At 36.6% G+C, this 16,318-nt stretch overlaps 1 protein-coding gene across 2 annotated transcripts in view; it reads right to left on the minus strand.

Annotated features, from left to right (window-relative positions):
• Positions 1-889: 889 nt before the first annotated feature.
• Positions 890-16,318, minus strand: part of tub (TUB bipartite transcription factor) — a 48,332-nt gene continuing 32,903 nt past the window's right edge. For both annotated transcript variants that reach the window (XM_032561229.1, XM_032561230.1), the window contains exons 3-12: positions 14,830-14,992; positions 13,272-13,409; positions 12,553-12,705; positions 10,567-10,688; positions 7,876-8,067; positions 7,562-7,674; positions 5,477-5,591; positions 4,831-4,929; positions 4,544-4,715; positions 890-2,972 (exon numbers count right to left, since the gene is read on the minus strand). In XM_032561229.1, the coding sequence (XP_032417120.1) occupies positions 2,839-2,972; positions 4,544-4,715; positions 4,831-4,929; positions 5,477-5,591; positions 7,562-7,674; positions 7,876-8,067; positions 10,567-10,688; positions 12,553-12,705; positions 13,272-13,409; positions 14,830-14,992 (1,401 nt within the window). In that variant the 3' untranslated portion in view covers positions 890-2,838. The remainder of the gene's footprint in view (positions 2,973-4,543; positions 4,716-4,830; positions 4,930-5,476; positions 5,592-7,561; positions 7,675-7,875; positions 8,068-10,566; positions 10,689-12,552; positions 12,706-13,271; positions 13,410-14,829; positions 14,993-16,318) is intronic.

Consider the following 16,318-nt stretch of genomic DNA (forward strand, 5'->3'; position numbering starts at 1 on the left):
GCTCTTCAGAGAAACGAGCTGCTAACTCACTGTCATTCCGTTACAAAACTTACCGCTGTGTTCCTGTCGCTCCCCGCGATTAAACTCACAATTACGATCCTCTGTACGCAGCAGCTCTTTGATAGCAGAGAGGCATGTCCGTAAACAAGTTTTACTAAATATTGTACAGTAGCCGAAAAGAGAGATGTAACTTCTATCATCACAGAAAAACCCTACAAATAACAATGAAATACTACTACTTCCGGTGTGCGCCGGAAGTAAGACCCATAATCGTTTCCACACTAAGCCTCCCAGAAATAAGGTGGATATGGTTTCAAAAAGACAGCTGCTACTTCTCTAACCTGCAGCAACACGCCTCTTTATTTCTAGACACACATATTGTGGTTGGTTTTCCATTTCTAGTTGGTCATTAACAGTAATAAGGACAGTCTTCAACTACAGCTGGGCATTTTAATTACATTGTCACAAAAATGTTTCTGTCTTCACAGATGATTTCAGCTAGCTGTTGTTTTAGCTCCAATGTTATTTTTACTGATCATGTTGCATCAACACAGGGGGATGTTTCAGTCTTCATAGACATGAAAGTAAGAATGTAAATGTGAAAATCTTGCACATCACTGTTTTTGCACTAAGCCTATTTGATGCTATTTGATATCTGTATAGAGAGATACAATAATAATAATAATTGTTATTATTATTATTATTATTATATATAATAATATAATCATTATATTATTATAATAATATAAATGCCCTAATTTATAATATAGGGCATTATAAATTTTATTCATAATGCCCTATATGTCAAGTTGAAATAAATACAAATTCAAACATCGTTCCTTGTTGCAGCCACATTTGAATAGTCAAGGACCAGAACAAAAGAACAAAATTAGGTTATTTAGCAGCCTTTATGTTTTTGTCCCTCTGATGACTCTAAAATACAAATAGAAATATAAACACCAAGAAAGTGGCACAGATGAGAGGTTTGAAATCAGGGTACAACAGTGACAATGTGATTTTATATGCTTGGTTTAAGTCAAGCATTGTTGTCTCAGACATTTCTACAATCGGTGACATAGTGAGAATGCTCTGGTTTTTACCACAAAAAAATAGCAGCTGAAAACAGGGATATGACAGATTTTTTAAATTTTACTGGTATGAAGAGACGTTGCTCTCTAACTTCTAAAAAGCATTATCAACAACATCCAGAATATTTCATTTGACAGACTGTAAGTTTATTTTTCTCATGATCAAAGGACTTTGTTTATACCACCAGAGTAAAATTGTACACCATTTACTGTACATAATGATGAGAGCACTGAAACCGGAAAATGACAGAACCTCCCGAGTCCTGGACACATATGAGAAAAGCAGACTTTACAGCAAGAGTATCAACCATTTCGAAATAGAAATTTCTAATATAACACAACTGAATACAAGAATAGCACATTTGTTAAAGATCTTCTCAGAACCCACAGTAACAATAGCGGTATCAGCGATTGTTCTTTGCTGTCATTCGGCATATTTTTTCAATGGTTGTAAAATAGAAAATCTACTACTTTACATTTGACAAAAAGAGATTCTGCCCTAGAAGAAGCAAGAGGGCAAATATTTTGAGTAAAAATGTGAGCAGTGTGTGATATATTGATTTACTGCCAGTGAGATGAGGAATGTATTAAGCTCCTTAATGGAGTATAAAGTTCATGAAAATGTCAAGAAAAAGACATGTGTTCAAACAAAAGGTGGATTCACCCTCTTTGTTTGCTGGCAGAAGGTCATGCTGTGTTAATAAACTTTGAAGGAAATGAGCAGTGAAGTTGTGAAGCTAATTATAATTTACCTATAGACTGTCTGAAACATTGGAATAAACTATCTTGAATCTTCTGTAGCCAAATGTGTTCATCCATTCTGAACATGTCTGAGGCACGCTAAAATTTAGAGCAATATCTTCAGTGAACGCGAGGATGGCAAGAAACACATAGATTAATTCAAGTTCAAGTTATTTTGTGACCAAACTTTAAAACTGGAGTTCATCTTCAAAGGCACAATAAAGTATGTACAGCAATATATCTTTCCATCACATAATTCAAAGTAAAGTGCACCATCATCCTGTACATTCACATTGAACAGTGTGACACAATATGTGGTAGACAGCACTGTATAACATGCCTTTATCCTTTTCAAGTTGGAGTCTCTAATTGATTCTTTTGGAAGTAAGTGATTATTTATTTTACTTTTTTGCAATGACGATTAATGCTTGCAGCACCAAACAGCCAATACCGATGAAGTTGTTACAAATGATTGCAGAAAATAAAATTACCATGCATGAAATATGGAAATAACAAAATACTCTGATCAGCATGTTATCTTTGATCTACCAGGAAGAATTCATGCACAACAAGGATGTGTGAGACTGTGCTGTAGACTACAGAAAGAAAATACACGGAGTTGCTCAAACAAAACTCTTGTGTCCCTGTTAGTTAAAATGTACAAGTAAGGAAACGTTAAACTTCTAAAGCTACTACATAAAGAAACAGTGCAGGTTTTTATAATGCAGTTGCAGTATACAAAATTACAATATAAGTCGAGACCAATTCCTTTGATTTTTACCAGTGGATTACTTTTTGTGCTTGTTTTTTTCCACAGATCATGACCATTTACCCCTTTTCGACTGCAGGCACACATAGACACCGAGGACTTGAAGCCCACAATGTATTTCGCAGTATGCAGGAGTTCCAGGGCATTGGGTGACTTAAAGATCTCAAACCAACCCGAGGGATACACAAGCAGCCCTTAAGGACAGATAGATCATCTCTTCTTTGAACCTCAGATTTGAGTTTATTCACAGGCAAGTTTACTGTCAAAGCTGGAGAGGGCAATGGCAAAGGCTTGCAGCGCACACATTGGGTAGTTATAGTCCATTGTGAAGACGTCCTCTGCCACACGGCCGAACTGCATCACAATGTAGTCAGCTGTAAAAGAAAACGTATGTTTTACTCAATCGACACTGACACACAAAAAAATTATTTTATGTCCTAGGAGTTTCAAACTGTCAGTAACAACAGTGAGTGAAAGTGAGGAGACAGAGGATGCTTTGCAGAATCAATTGACACAATTACCAATACTTGGGTTTATTAAGGAATGTATGTTGGGCTTGAATGAGGATGGGTGATTGTGTTGTTCAGTTACTTGGCATATGGTATGCAGATGTCCCAGAGGCCCCATGTTGGAACCAGTGGGTAAATAAAGACACCCACACACCTTGTGTCATCTCACACTATGTTGTAAAGATTGAGCTCCATGTGGTGGACAACGGCAAAGCAAGACAAAAAGCCATGTGTATATTCAATCACTATCAAACTCTGCAAAGTGCTATGCTTTATTTTAGTTTTTCTAAAAGTTACGCTTTGTGTCTGGTGATCTTTCCTTTCTGCCTAATTGACTGTTGCTCCTGCAACTGCCTGTGTCACATTGTTGAAGTTACGTTGCCACCAAGTATTACCTTTATGTGCTTTCTATCCATGAAAGGATCTTCCAAAAAATCTAAACTTATAATTTAGGTAAAAAGACTAGGTATACCCAATTCCCAAAGAGCTTGATAAACTAACTCTTAGTAGTAAACACTTGCCCTTTGTATTTCTGGATCAGTTTCTAAGATTTTTTTTACAACACATGATGTTTGTAAATTGCAGCTCTTTTGATGTCACTCCAAAGAATTTCATTTTAATTTTATCTGAGGTCATGACCTTGATTGGACTATTGTAGCACCTTGGATTATTTTCTTCTGGTCCAATTTACTATTGCACTGCATTGGTTGTGTTTTGGACCACTGTCCTGTTGGTGACCCAGTTTGGTCCAAGGTTTAGCCAACAGATAGACTGACTCCCATCTAAATGTAAAAAAAACAACTTTTCCATACAGTGAGGTTCCTGGTTAACCCCAATCATGACTCATCTTCCACCATGCTCAACAGTTGTCACAAAATGTTTATGCTTAAACTGCGTTTCATTTTAGCACAAAATCTGTTTTAAATGCAAACCTAAGCTGTGCTGCCATATGTTTTTCAGAGAGAAAAGGCCTGCTTCTTTCCCTCTTGAATCTGATGGAAGAAGTGATGCTGTGCTTTGTTTTTCTCATGACAGTATTTCACCTGAAAGTTATTTTGCTCATTTATTTTTTTTTATTTTGCTGTTATCTACACATTGTTCTCCTCGGCTGTCTCACAAAAGCCCTGAATAACTAATTGATAAAACCTTTCACAGCTAATAAAATGTTCTGTTAATGTCTATTTCTTTATCTGTTCAACAATGTTGCTTTTTACAGGAATAGCTTTGCTGACGTCACAACATCTTTTTAATTTGTTACATTTATTGCCCTCATTGCTAAATTTACTCAATTAAAATTATTTGCCCTGTGGTAATACCCACTCTGTAAAGTGAGCCAACGAAAAGAAAATCAAACTCTGAACACTATGCTCTCAATGCATTACTGAGAATTTACTATCATCTCCCAAATGTAAAGTGAAGTAAACGTTGGCTCTTACGGTCATTGTCATGAATGATTTGAAAGTTTTTAACAGAAGCCTGCGTGACTCTGCCGTGGAAGTTCAGAACGTAGGACTGAGTGTCATCATTCCACACAGGTGTTTTGTTGTGAAGCTCAATCACACTCTCGGTGTTCTTGTTCTGCCACCTGGCCAACAATGACTCATGCTCCTGAAATGAACAGCAAGCAAACACCTTCATAAACAGCCATTTCAGTTTTATGATCAATTATAAAACTATTACAGGGAGTTGGATAGGTTAGCACATATGCGGCAGCGAGACCTACGTTACGCGGCCGAATGGACACCCTCTCGTGGTCCATGTTCATTCCCGGAATGATGACGCTCATTTTGCGAGGCCCTTTGAATCCTAAAACATTGGTTTCCTGTATTGAACAGATGATAAACTGGTAAAGATACAACAGAAGCATGCTTAAACAAAAATGTGCTATGTTTATTATGTACAATCCTACTTAATATCAAAATACTAAAATAAAATGTTTAAAACGACAGATTTAGATTTATTATCCAATCTGCAAATATCTGCTACATTAAAACTTGGGGTGAAAAACCAAAAAAAAAAAAAAAAACCTAAATAAAGATACATTTAAATATGTTCATGATATTATATAAAAATGTTATTTTTGCTTAGATAAAGCTATTTTGGATGAACTTAACATACTGTAATCTTTTTCACCATATATTCCTATTCCTTACCCTCAGTATAGACATATACTGTACCTATACTAAGGATATATTTAAGTTGACCATAATAAGAGTCTCGTTTAGTTGCATAACAGTAAAATCATTAAAATTTTAGTATTTCTTTAATTACTGCAATCTCACATCCCTCTTTTTCTGCATAATATTAAATGTTGCATAATTGCAAATTGGGTAACCATTGCATTTCATTCTCAGAATATTTATACTCACATAGCAAATGGCAGCTAGTTCTTGGCGAAGATTGCTGGCTTCGAGGCTGGTGGTGCTCTTCATGGGGTTCAGACCATTGTCATACACAGTAAACTTAGTTCCCATGAGGTTTGACCTGCAAAAACAGCACTATGCATTCAAGTCTAATTCAAGATTTAGTGTGTGATTGATGTGAACAAAACATATAAAGAGCAATTCAGGAGGAAATTGAGGTGGCATTTCCTAGAGGCTGTATGTAACTAGCCCTTTCATGCATGACTTATGATTCTTTATGTCAGGATTTTTTTCCAAACTGTTTTTGTTTTTCGTAAGGCATAAAAAAGGTGGGGAAAATAATTGTAAAAACAATTTTTCTTCTAGGTGATCAATTGTAATTTTCTCCAAATACAAAGTTGTTATTTGGAAAATACATCAGTAGTATTGACCTGCAATGGTTACTTGAGGTCACAATATCTTTTTTTATCTGCAAGGGTCCTCTACAATAGAAGGAGGGACTGGGTTGGTCGGCATGCTTTTCGTCTGTCAGCCATATTGGATTTAACTACAATTCTGCAATTCTGCAGAAGTAGATGATAGTGTATTTTATGATGCACCAGTGTACACTTCAGAGGTCTCTGTGCATTTATAACATAAAAATCCACAAGAAACACAAGAAAATGACTTTTATGTAGCTGTCTGCTGTAGTGACCGCTATGTATGAAAGGGCTGGAGTATATTGGTGTATGTATTTATTCAAAGCTAAAAATGCTCTGTCGGATCATTACAAAAGCTGTAAAAATGTGAAAAGGTGCCCTCATGTTAACAATTATATTAACATCAGATTAGAGAGAATTGAAAAAGTGTTCATTTCTAATTTCACTGTAAGTGTTCTCACATGTTGTAACTTGTAATTAGAACATTACAGGATTGCTGTAACATTGCAACAAACTTCAATGTATTTTACTGGAATCTGATCTGAATGCCCACACAAAACCTGAACTAAATCAAATTTCTGAAGCGTTATAATCAAAGTCTAAAAATTTGCATTCATATCCACAGTTCTAAAAGCTGAGTCTATGTCTCCTTTAGAAGGCACACCTCACTTAGGTTCTCACAAGAACTCCTGAGAAATTAGATGCAATAGTTCATAAAAGTATATATCGCAATCATTTAAGAAGGATTGTAGTTCTAGTCTAGAGGTTTGAGCAGCGGTCAGGCCGCCTCTGAAGATGAAAATGCGTAAAGCTATGATTGAGTTTCCATGGAGCTGCTGGTTTGATGTTCTCTCTGAGGTTCACAGTACAACACCCCATCAATCCAAGGCTGTAATAATTATTTTTAATCAACAGATCATTGAACATTTTAACAAAGAACAATGACTTGCAATCAATCACATTTTTCAGAGTTATGCAGCTTCTTTGATAAAACCAGATGAATGAGCCACATTAATCTCCACTAATGAAGGGTTCTTAAAAATGCTATGTTCAATTGCCATGATCAAAAGCTAATTTATATCAGCACTAAGAGATCTGAAATCAACCAGACATTAGTTTTCCAGTGTTCAACATTCCCTACTTTTTCAGACTCAAACTTCAGGCATTCTCAGTCTATAAATATGGAAACTACAACAACAACAACAAAAAATCCTGTAAGGAAGGCACACAAATGAATGATAAACAGAAGAATGGATGAACAGACGGATGGACGGACAGATGGATGAATAAAAAGATTAATGAAGGGATGAATGGTTGGAGGAATTGTTTGTATGACTGCTGGAAAGTCAAACAGATGAATGGACAGATATAAATACAATATTGTATTTTTAACAATATCATGTTGACAGTGATATTGACAAGAAATAAAGTCTGAAAATAAAAATACCCTTTCAGATTCTTTCTTGTTTTCTATCTTTCCGCATCTATCAAATGCGGAAAGATAGAAAACAAATGGCATACATTTCCAGTTTTTCCAACACCGCCCAGAAACCCTGGTTTTAAAAATTGCACCATTAAATGCAGGCTGGAGTGCTGTCAGTTTATGTAATGTCAGTGTTGGTAATTTTGTGTGATGCTGCAAAACATCCCAACATGTTTTTAAAGAATTCACCTCAGTTTTCCAATGAAGCTCTCCCCTCCACGAGACAGATCAGTGGGATCAATAGAGATGAGGTAATTTGAAGTTTTACTCTTTTTTCTTTTCCTTCCAGCTAAAAGGAATACCTGGGAAAAATGGAGCCAGAAACCAACAAAAAAGAAAAAAACTTGTAAAAAATACAGTTGCATCAACGCATCATTTAAATCCAGGAAGTAGATTTACATGAATGTTGTGAAATAGACATTTACCACACTTTTCCACACTTTTCAGCAAAAAAAAAAACTGACACAATCTACCAGGAAATGCTCATCTCACAGCTTTCTCACCTTTTTGCCATCCTCCCTCTCCAGGTGAAGATAGTAGGTAGGATACATTCCTCTGTCCATGCCTTTCTTGTCCCTGGTGATTCTGCATTTTACTCTGACACCCTGTGGTGCGGGTCGCAGAGAAAACTCCTCCAGATCCTCAACATCAATGGCAGGTTCATTTGTTGGTGGAGTGGGTGCTGAGGCCACCTCCTGTGGAAGACAGCAGCCCACTGAGGGTGAAATGGTGGTCGGGTGAGTGATATGTCATTAGAGAGTGTTGTTAAAACAGGGTAAGGTGGCATAATGAGTCTGAAGTTCAAACTGTCCACAGGGACAGAAAATGAGCACAGTGTGCCTAAAATAAAGATCCAGTGAAGGAAAGAAGATTGAGTTGACTGAAGATGAAGATTAGACTAGCAGAGAGAAAATACGGGAAGTGAAAGCTGTAAACACAATGTCCAGACATTAATCATTTTCATTTACAAATGTTGAAACATGCAATTTATTGTTCCAAAGGAAGTAAATATCCTTAGGGCCTGTACCGCTCACAGATTATCTGACTACATGATTTTAGATAAACATTATAAATGCTCTGCGACAGACTGGCGACCTGTCCAGGGTGAACCCTGCCTCTCGCCCGAAACGTTCGCTGGAGATAGGCACCAGCATACCTCCCGACCCCACTGGGGACAAGGGTGTAAATGGATGGATGGATGGATTATCACTGCTAATGCTAATCACTTTTACTCACGTCATGTCATCTTCTTCTCTTCTAATGTAAGTTGCGTTTTAGTTGGCCATTTAAGTGAAAATAATTTAATTATTTACCTATTTCTGTAATTTTTTTTCTTAATTAGAGTTTTACTTTGATTGACTGTGAATTTGTCTACTACAGTAATCGTCTTCTATTTTTACATGATAAGGAAGACTAAAGAAACTGAATTAAATTATATACACATTACAAGATAAATACAATTAAATTATAAGATCTCAAATGTGCACCGCATTTTATCTGATCTTGACAAATTTTTATCCAAATAAATGTTTTGAGTCAAACATTTCTGAAGGCGGGAAATTCAGGAAGCGACGTAATCTCCATTTTTTGCAGCTGACTTCCTCCTGGTGTTTGCTGTATTTCTGCCTTGGATTCACAAAGCAGGTTGCACTAAACACATGCTCCACAGGTCCAGCAGATGGGAGCAATTTGCTCTTGTTTATATGTCAGCATGTGGACGACCTCCTTTCAGCAAGAAACTGACGAGATGCAGGGTAATGAAGAAAGAGATGAAGAAATCGTTTTCCTACTACAGTGTGATGCGTCCATGAAAAATGCTTGAGGTAAAAATGTTGCAGGTTATAAAATTATTACACCTATCCTTTAGAAAAATATTGCACTAGTTACATGTTTCCACTAGTTCCCATTACATGAGAATAAATAAAAAACAGTTGTAAGTGATGTCATTGTCCTACTTTAACATAAGAAATAAAGAAATGATCTGCTTTTTCTTACATCTAGTTTCCATTACTGGGTGCTCACTTGACACCTCTGTGTTCTCTCTGTCTCAGAACAACAGGTAAGTGGGACAGAGATCCTCAGTGCACCTTACTTAATTAGCACAGTAAGGACAGATCTTCTTCAGCGTGTGTTTGTTTGACTTCTATTTATTAACCTCCAAAAGTGAAGACTCTAATTAAGTGAAATTTATACAATTTAATGCAGACAGGTTTCAGTTGAACAAGGGATTGATTCCACCTTTGTGACATGTCTTCAGTAAATATTGTTCCTGCGCTTTCTGTAAAACTGAAACAGCTCTGTTCTTTGTAAATCCAAAACTATTTCATTTGGCAATATTTTTTTTTACAAAAGGAGAGAAATCCTTTTTTTTTTTTTACAGAAATAAGTCATACATTTGAGATGACATTCCCCTTCATACATACACAAAGACTCATTTAAATGTGGGCATGCCAGATCTCCCTTTACATCTACTTTCGTAATTACAACATGCACGCTGTGTGGGTTAACCATTTTAAGTCTCTATTATGAATTTGCTCTTGAGGTTTCCCAGTGCAGTCCTGCATCTTTTAGATGTGTCCATGCTCCAACACAGTTGAATTAATAGCTTATTTTACCTCCTTATTGTGTCTTTAGGTTCTGCAGGGAATCATTACTATATTTCTTGAATCACTCAAAATCTGAAACAGGCAGGATACAGGCTGGACTCCCATGGTCTAGTCGCTGAACAACTTGCCAATTTAAGGTTATGAAACACAGGGAGTGTTGATGTAAATTGTGCTGGAGAGAGCTGTTTTCAGGAGTATGTTCCCAGATTACAGTAATCTCAAAGGGGTATTCTTTGAAGGGCTCAGTATTTCAAGTGTGCTTCCTGTGCCTAAAGACTACTTTATTTCCTGGAGTCACACAATTATGGGGTTATTAGTAGCTGAAAGATCTTGCCAATTGATTTGAGAAAACATCAGTACAGCAAATAAACACAAATGATGGGTCCCAAAATTACAAATGACTTTAATTACATTAAACTTTAATTTTCAATTTATTGAACTTCAAGCATAAAACTGCTAGGAGTGAAACTGAGCAATGTAATAAACTTGCGTTCTCTCTGCTCATTATTCACAGGTCTATGGCAAATGTGCCATAGATGACAGGCAATCAGAAGATAGGGAGGATGTGAAGAGGGAAATTCATTTTACCTTGCATGACTTTTTGCTGGTGGCAGAGCCTGGTCTTGTGTTGCTATTGAGCTGTGAAGAGCTTGAGCTAATTTCATCGTCATCATCCTCTTCTTCATCAAAATTCATACTGCTGGAAATACCTTTGGAACACAGAAAAGGAAAAACTGAAAAATGAAAGAAAAATCACCAGCAGGATTGCACACTCTAGACTTATCTAAACACCATTAAAAAAATTCTACCCGCTTTAATTTAAATGTGGTAATTTAATCAATCACATTTATTTAGATAGCACATTTCAGAAACAAGACAGTTCAGAATGTGTCATAAAAACACAATATAAAAAGTCATAAACGACATCACATACTGTAGTCAATAATTGAGAAAACCTGTAACAAACATTACATTTTTATGAGTGACGTTATCAAAATCAACCACACACATCAAATATGTTGGTCAACGTTTTATTTCATTAATTTATGGTTCAATAGCAACAATAAACTGATGAGTTTTTAGTTGAGATTTAAAGGAAGTCAGTGTTTCAGCTCTTTTGCAGTTCTCTGGAAGTTTGTTGCAGCTTTGTGGCGCATAGAAGCTGAATGCTGCTTCTCCACGTTTGGTTCTGGTTTCTGAGGATGCAGAGCAGACCTGAACCAGAAGACCTGAGCGGTCTGGAAGGTTGGTACAACAATCGCAGATCTTTAGTGTATTGCGGTGCTAAGCAGTGACTTATAAACTAACAACAGTATTTTAAAGTTTATTCTCTGAGCTACACAAAGCCAGTGTAAAGACTTTAGAACTGGTGTAATGGCATGTGAAATTGTGTCTTTTTCTTGGGATTGTTTACAACATTTAAGAAACTAGTAAAAATCAGTGAGCGTTTCTCAACACCTCAGTTAGCTAAGTTTAAATGTAAACAACAAATGACCTCCACTTTAAAATGTGTTTCATTTCCAATGTTAACATTATTTCAATATTTCTATCCAAGTTAATGTGGGCATGTGCTTAATTTTGTAAAAATAAGAGAAGCAGCCTCAGGATAAACACAGACTTATGTTTTCTCAGAAGACCAAAAGAGACGGAGCGTTATTTACCAAACAGCATTGTTACCAGTTGCTCCAATGTGCCTATAAAATACTTCGTTTTTTTCCTGTGACCTAATTATCACATAAAAAATAAAAATATTACATTTGGTTTTGGTTGACTTGCTACTGCACCACTTCCCTAATGAGAGCTGGAGAGTGGAGATGAGGAGTGTGACTGACAGATGAGAGAAAAGAAGAGCAGCAATTATCATCAGACAGACGTTTGAGGCCGAGTTAATGCAGTTCGTCACACATCAAGAGTGGAAACCCTGAGTTGGTAATTGCTCCCATTTATTTCGACTTTATGTGTAGGGTGTATGTTCAGCTGAAAAAAATGTTAGGCTTCCCTTCAATCCTAACGACCATGCTGATATTGTATTCAGGGTCTGAAGAAGATGGGTTTTTATCAGGTGCTCATTTGGACACGTGACAATTACAGAGACATAACACTTAAGGAGCTCTGCACATTTGTTCCTCATGTTAAAATTTTTATTGATTTTACAACTGTCTTTTTTATTTATATAACAATATGAGTCTTTGCTGATTGTTACAACTAATATCAGAGGTCAGCCAAGGAGAAAATGAATAACTCAACATGATGTCTAAGAGCCCCACTTTAATTTCACCTGCATAGTCAATGTTTTTGAAGATTTCAATCCATTGTCTATAACCATTTATCCTTGCTGGGTCATGTGGGGACACTTTATTTCCAGTGGTCATTTGAGTGTGCCAGGAACTACAAAATGACAAATAATTAGAATAATCTACGTTTTGCTGGATTTCAATAAGCAGCATCTCCCTGCTGTTGAGAGATTTCATGTCACTCAGAGTGTGCTGTGAGGACGATAACCTGTCCAGTATTTCAGTGAACCAGAATGCTGTGGATGTCATTAAAGACTTTTCAAAACAACAGAGGTTTTACCTTTCTTCAGCATGGTGACACGAAGGTCCTGCTTACTCTGTGACTGAGTGCAGCTCATAACCGGCTCTGCCTCGCCCTCCTCTGCAGCAGAATGGCCCACCGTCAGGATCTGGATCTGACTGTCGTCCTGCTGGGCAGCCGGGCTGTTGATCGCTGCCAGGTCATCATTCACCAAGAACAAACTTTGTTAAAATGCTTCTCAATAGTATCCATTTCATTTCTGCTTCACATATCAAAACATCTTTGCAACTGAAATACAGATTTTCTGTTCAACCAGGAAATCGGCAGAAGCATGTCAATATTATAATACCTGCTGCAAATGATAGATAGAAACAACAAGAAATTGCAGGTAAGTGATCTAGGATGTACATCAAATCTACAACTGACATTTGCAAACTCGTGATCTTTGATCTGCATGTTTCAGCCTCTAATGAGTCTTCCTGTCACATGTCATTGCAGAGCTTAGACACAGACAAACAAAAAACAGAAAAGCTACACTGATTATGTTTGCTGCCAGGAGTAGTTTGAACATTCAGCTCTTCAACTGTGACTGTTATCCAAGGACCCAAGGATAACAATTACAGTTGAAGCAACAGGATCGAAATTACTTTGTCTCTTCTGTTGTACACTGCAGTAAGTTGTAGTAAGGAAATGTTTTAAGTGTTAGTCATAATGTTATATATTTCATGGCCTGTTAATTTGATTTGTGGTAGGCTAACCTTTGTGTTTGCCCTTCCTCTCCTTCTTTTCACTGCCTGTCTGCGGAGTGGAGCTGGCCGATGCTTTGCCCTTTTTGGCTGAGCGAGGCAACTGAGCGTCCGAAATCACCTTCACCTCCTCCCGTTCAGGATCTTGCACTAGAAAACATTCAGGTGGAGAACAGAAATGGACAGCAAAATTCAGGAAATTGATATTTCAAACAAACAAAGATTAGTTTATGTCTAATATTTCTATACAAATAATATTTTTTTTAGTTTCTCATATATCAGCAAAGCTCTCTCTTTTCTTCTTTGTTTCTTTCTCTCTTAGTGAAAACTGAGAGACTTCATAGCTCTAAGTCAAAGAAACTAGATCTTTGGGCTGGGAAGATTCTGTAAATGTAAGCTGAAGTCAATCTATTGCTACCTCCATGCAAAAGGAATAAAAATACAAGCTGGCTTTTATTGTGCATAAAATAAAAATAATATTTTTTTGTTGTACTTTAGAACAATGTTTTGGGCACCTCACATATTGTCGAAAATACACTGCAAATGTTTCACAGCTCTAAAATCAGCCTAATTTTGTTTTGGATTACGTTCATTTAGTAAAATTCTTACAATTGCCTGATTATTAGGAAATCTGCACCTTTACATCTTGAGGTAGTCTGTAATGGATTTTTAATTTTAATATGTTGTGATTTTTAGTTTCCCAATTTCCCTGTATGGTAATGAATTCATTTTTATTCGGGTCAGTGAAACATTCCCACTGCTGTTTCACAAGGACAAGGTCTGATTGTTCCAGACTTTCCTCTGCTTTCATCACAAAGTTTTAGTTCTTTTCTCCCCACCCCAAATATTTTTCTTTTCCAGGCATGGCATGTTAAAATAGTTTTGTAAGATCACAGAATACAACATCCTTGGCCTCTTTCAAAGTTTCCTTTCACATTACTGATGCTAAATTTTACGGTCAGAAGACTCGAACATTTTTCTACTGACGACATTTCAACCAGGTTCGCGTGACCATCCTGCTGTTACAGTCAGCTGCCGCAAACATTTGGAGATCATTTCTCTGATCCTACAAGCAAATCTTTTAGAAATTAGAAAATTAATTTTCCAGGCAATATATTCTGTTCAGAGCTATATAATGCTGCTTAACAGACTCTGTAATGAGGTTTGCCAGTTATTATTATGGAATATAATAATAACTTATTATGGAAGATAATAATAATAACTACTATTTCAACTGTTTGAAATAGTAGTTAATCAGTCAAATGTTCTCACAGGCTACTTAAGATGTGAGACCTTGTTCAAAATAATCAGAGCACAAATCTACTGATTTTGTGCTCTCTGTCCTTCCATTTTAATTTAACTGTTCAAGTTTTCCACATTTTTATTTCATAGAATGGTAATGAAAGTAAACGGTTTTATGCCAATCTGTATTCTGTAAGACCAAATTTATGATCTGTTCTGTTTTCTAATTCTATCTATGAAACTGGAATTGATAATCATGTCAGAAGATTACATCTTTTCTGGCTTAATTCTAAGCAGGAGAGTTTCTGAACATTATGGGTTTTCTCACCATGGTAGATGGTGCTGCTGTTGCTGCTGAGGTATGATTCGACCAGCGGGGCCTGTTCTTCGCTCTGTTTGGTCCGACGAGCGCGGGACCTCCCGTCCACATTGGACTGGACCATCAGAGGCTCCTGTCTTTTCTTCTTCTGCTTCTGTTCAAGGAGGGCTCGCTGAGGTTTTGAACACAAAAGCATCATCAGACCAGAAGTCAGATAACAAAGGAACAATTTAGGCAAATAGCCCACATTTTACGAATGTTAACATGCAAATGTAAATCAAAAGCTTTATAAACAAAGGTGTATGGTATGGCATGCAAAACAGAAGGTTTCAAAAGGTTACCACACCCTAACTTTCTACAAAAAAACCCATAAAAAATAAATATGCCGGAGGATTTTGTTCAAGTTATTTTAAGCAGCTATCTGCACATCTAAAATTCAGTCAGTCTTTTCAAGCATCTTTGTGAAAAAAAAAAGCAATCCTTGGAGGAAGCACCTTGATGTGTCTTAAAAACACCTTCAGCAGTATTGTGAAGTAAATACTTTCGTGCGTCAGAGCTTTTTGAGAGCCACATAAAAGATCTTCCTAGTTGTATGCAAGAGGATTTAGTGCTGCTTATCAGTGTTTTCTGGTGAGCTGTTTTAGTTGCTTACATGCAAGTTGGAACAAATCTATTAAGATGTAGAAACAATGTTAGATGACTGGAAATGTGCTGTCAAACCAAATGATCTGATTCTAAATGGATTCTGTGGCTTTTATCAGGACTAATTATACCCAACTAGAACTATTTAATTATTAAAGGTTTCCATTAGAGAAAAAATTAGATTGTACTGTAAGACTATGAAAAAAAAACACTAAATCACGTCACAAACTAAACAGAAATAGCTTTGTATGACCATTTAGCTTTCATAAATGTATCTATAAAAAGGCACATTACCATTTCTCCCTCTCTCCCATGAAATTAGATTAAAATTTACCAAATAAGGCTAACCAAATTTATTTCTAAATGCCAGAATAATGAAAAAGATTTGTTATTGCTTTCTTTATATCAGAAGTTTGCATACATAAAGATTATTTTGTCATTAAGCTACTGATGAAAGCCAAAGTTATGATGTCACAGCTTTGTAAGTTTCCTCTTCTCATATATTTGAGTTAAAGGGAGGGACACACGTGTATTTATTTGGTTCTGGGTTGGCCTGTGGTGGCCTGGTGACCTGTCCAGGGTGTACCCCGCCTCTTGATGGCTGAATATGCACAGTAGCACCCCAGCGCCCTGAGTGGATAAGCGTATGTAGAAAATGGATGGATGGTTATATGTTCTGAAAATTTCTGTTCCTATAATCCATCATGTGTGAGAACTAGCTGTTCTACATCGTCCTGCAAAGCTCTTTACAATTAAATTCACATTGGTACAATTTAAAGAACGTTAGCGTGAAACAAGCAAAAGAGACAGTAGGTGGCAAGCTTTCTATGACTCAGTTAGAAAGTTAATAGACAGA

This window comes from Xiphophorus hellerii, chromosome 4 (assembly GCF_003331165.1).
Source record: "Xiphophorus hellerii strain 12219 chromosome 4, Xiphophorus_hellerii-4.1, whole genome shotgun sequence".
Classification (NCBI taxonomy): Eukaryota; Metazoa; Chordata; class Actinopteri; order Cyprinodontiformes; family Poeciliidae; genus Xiphophorus; species Xiphophorus hellerii.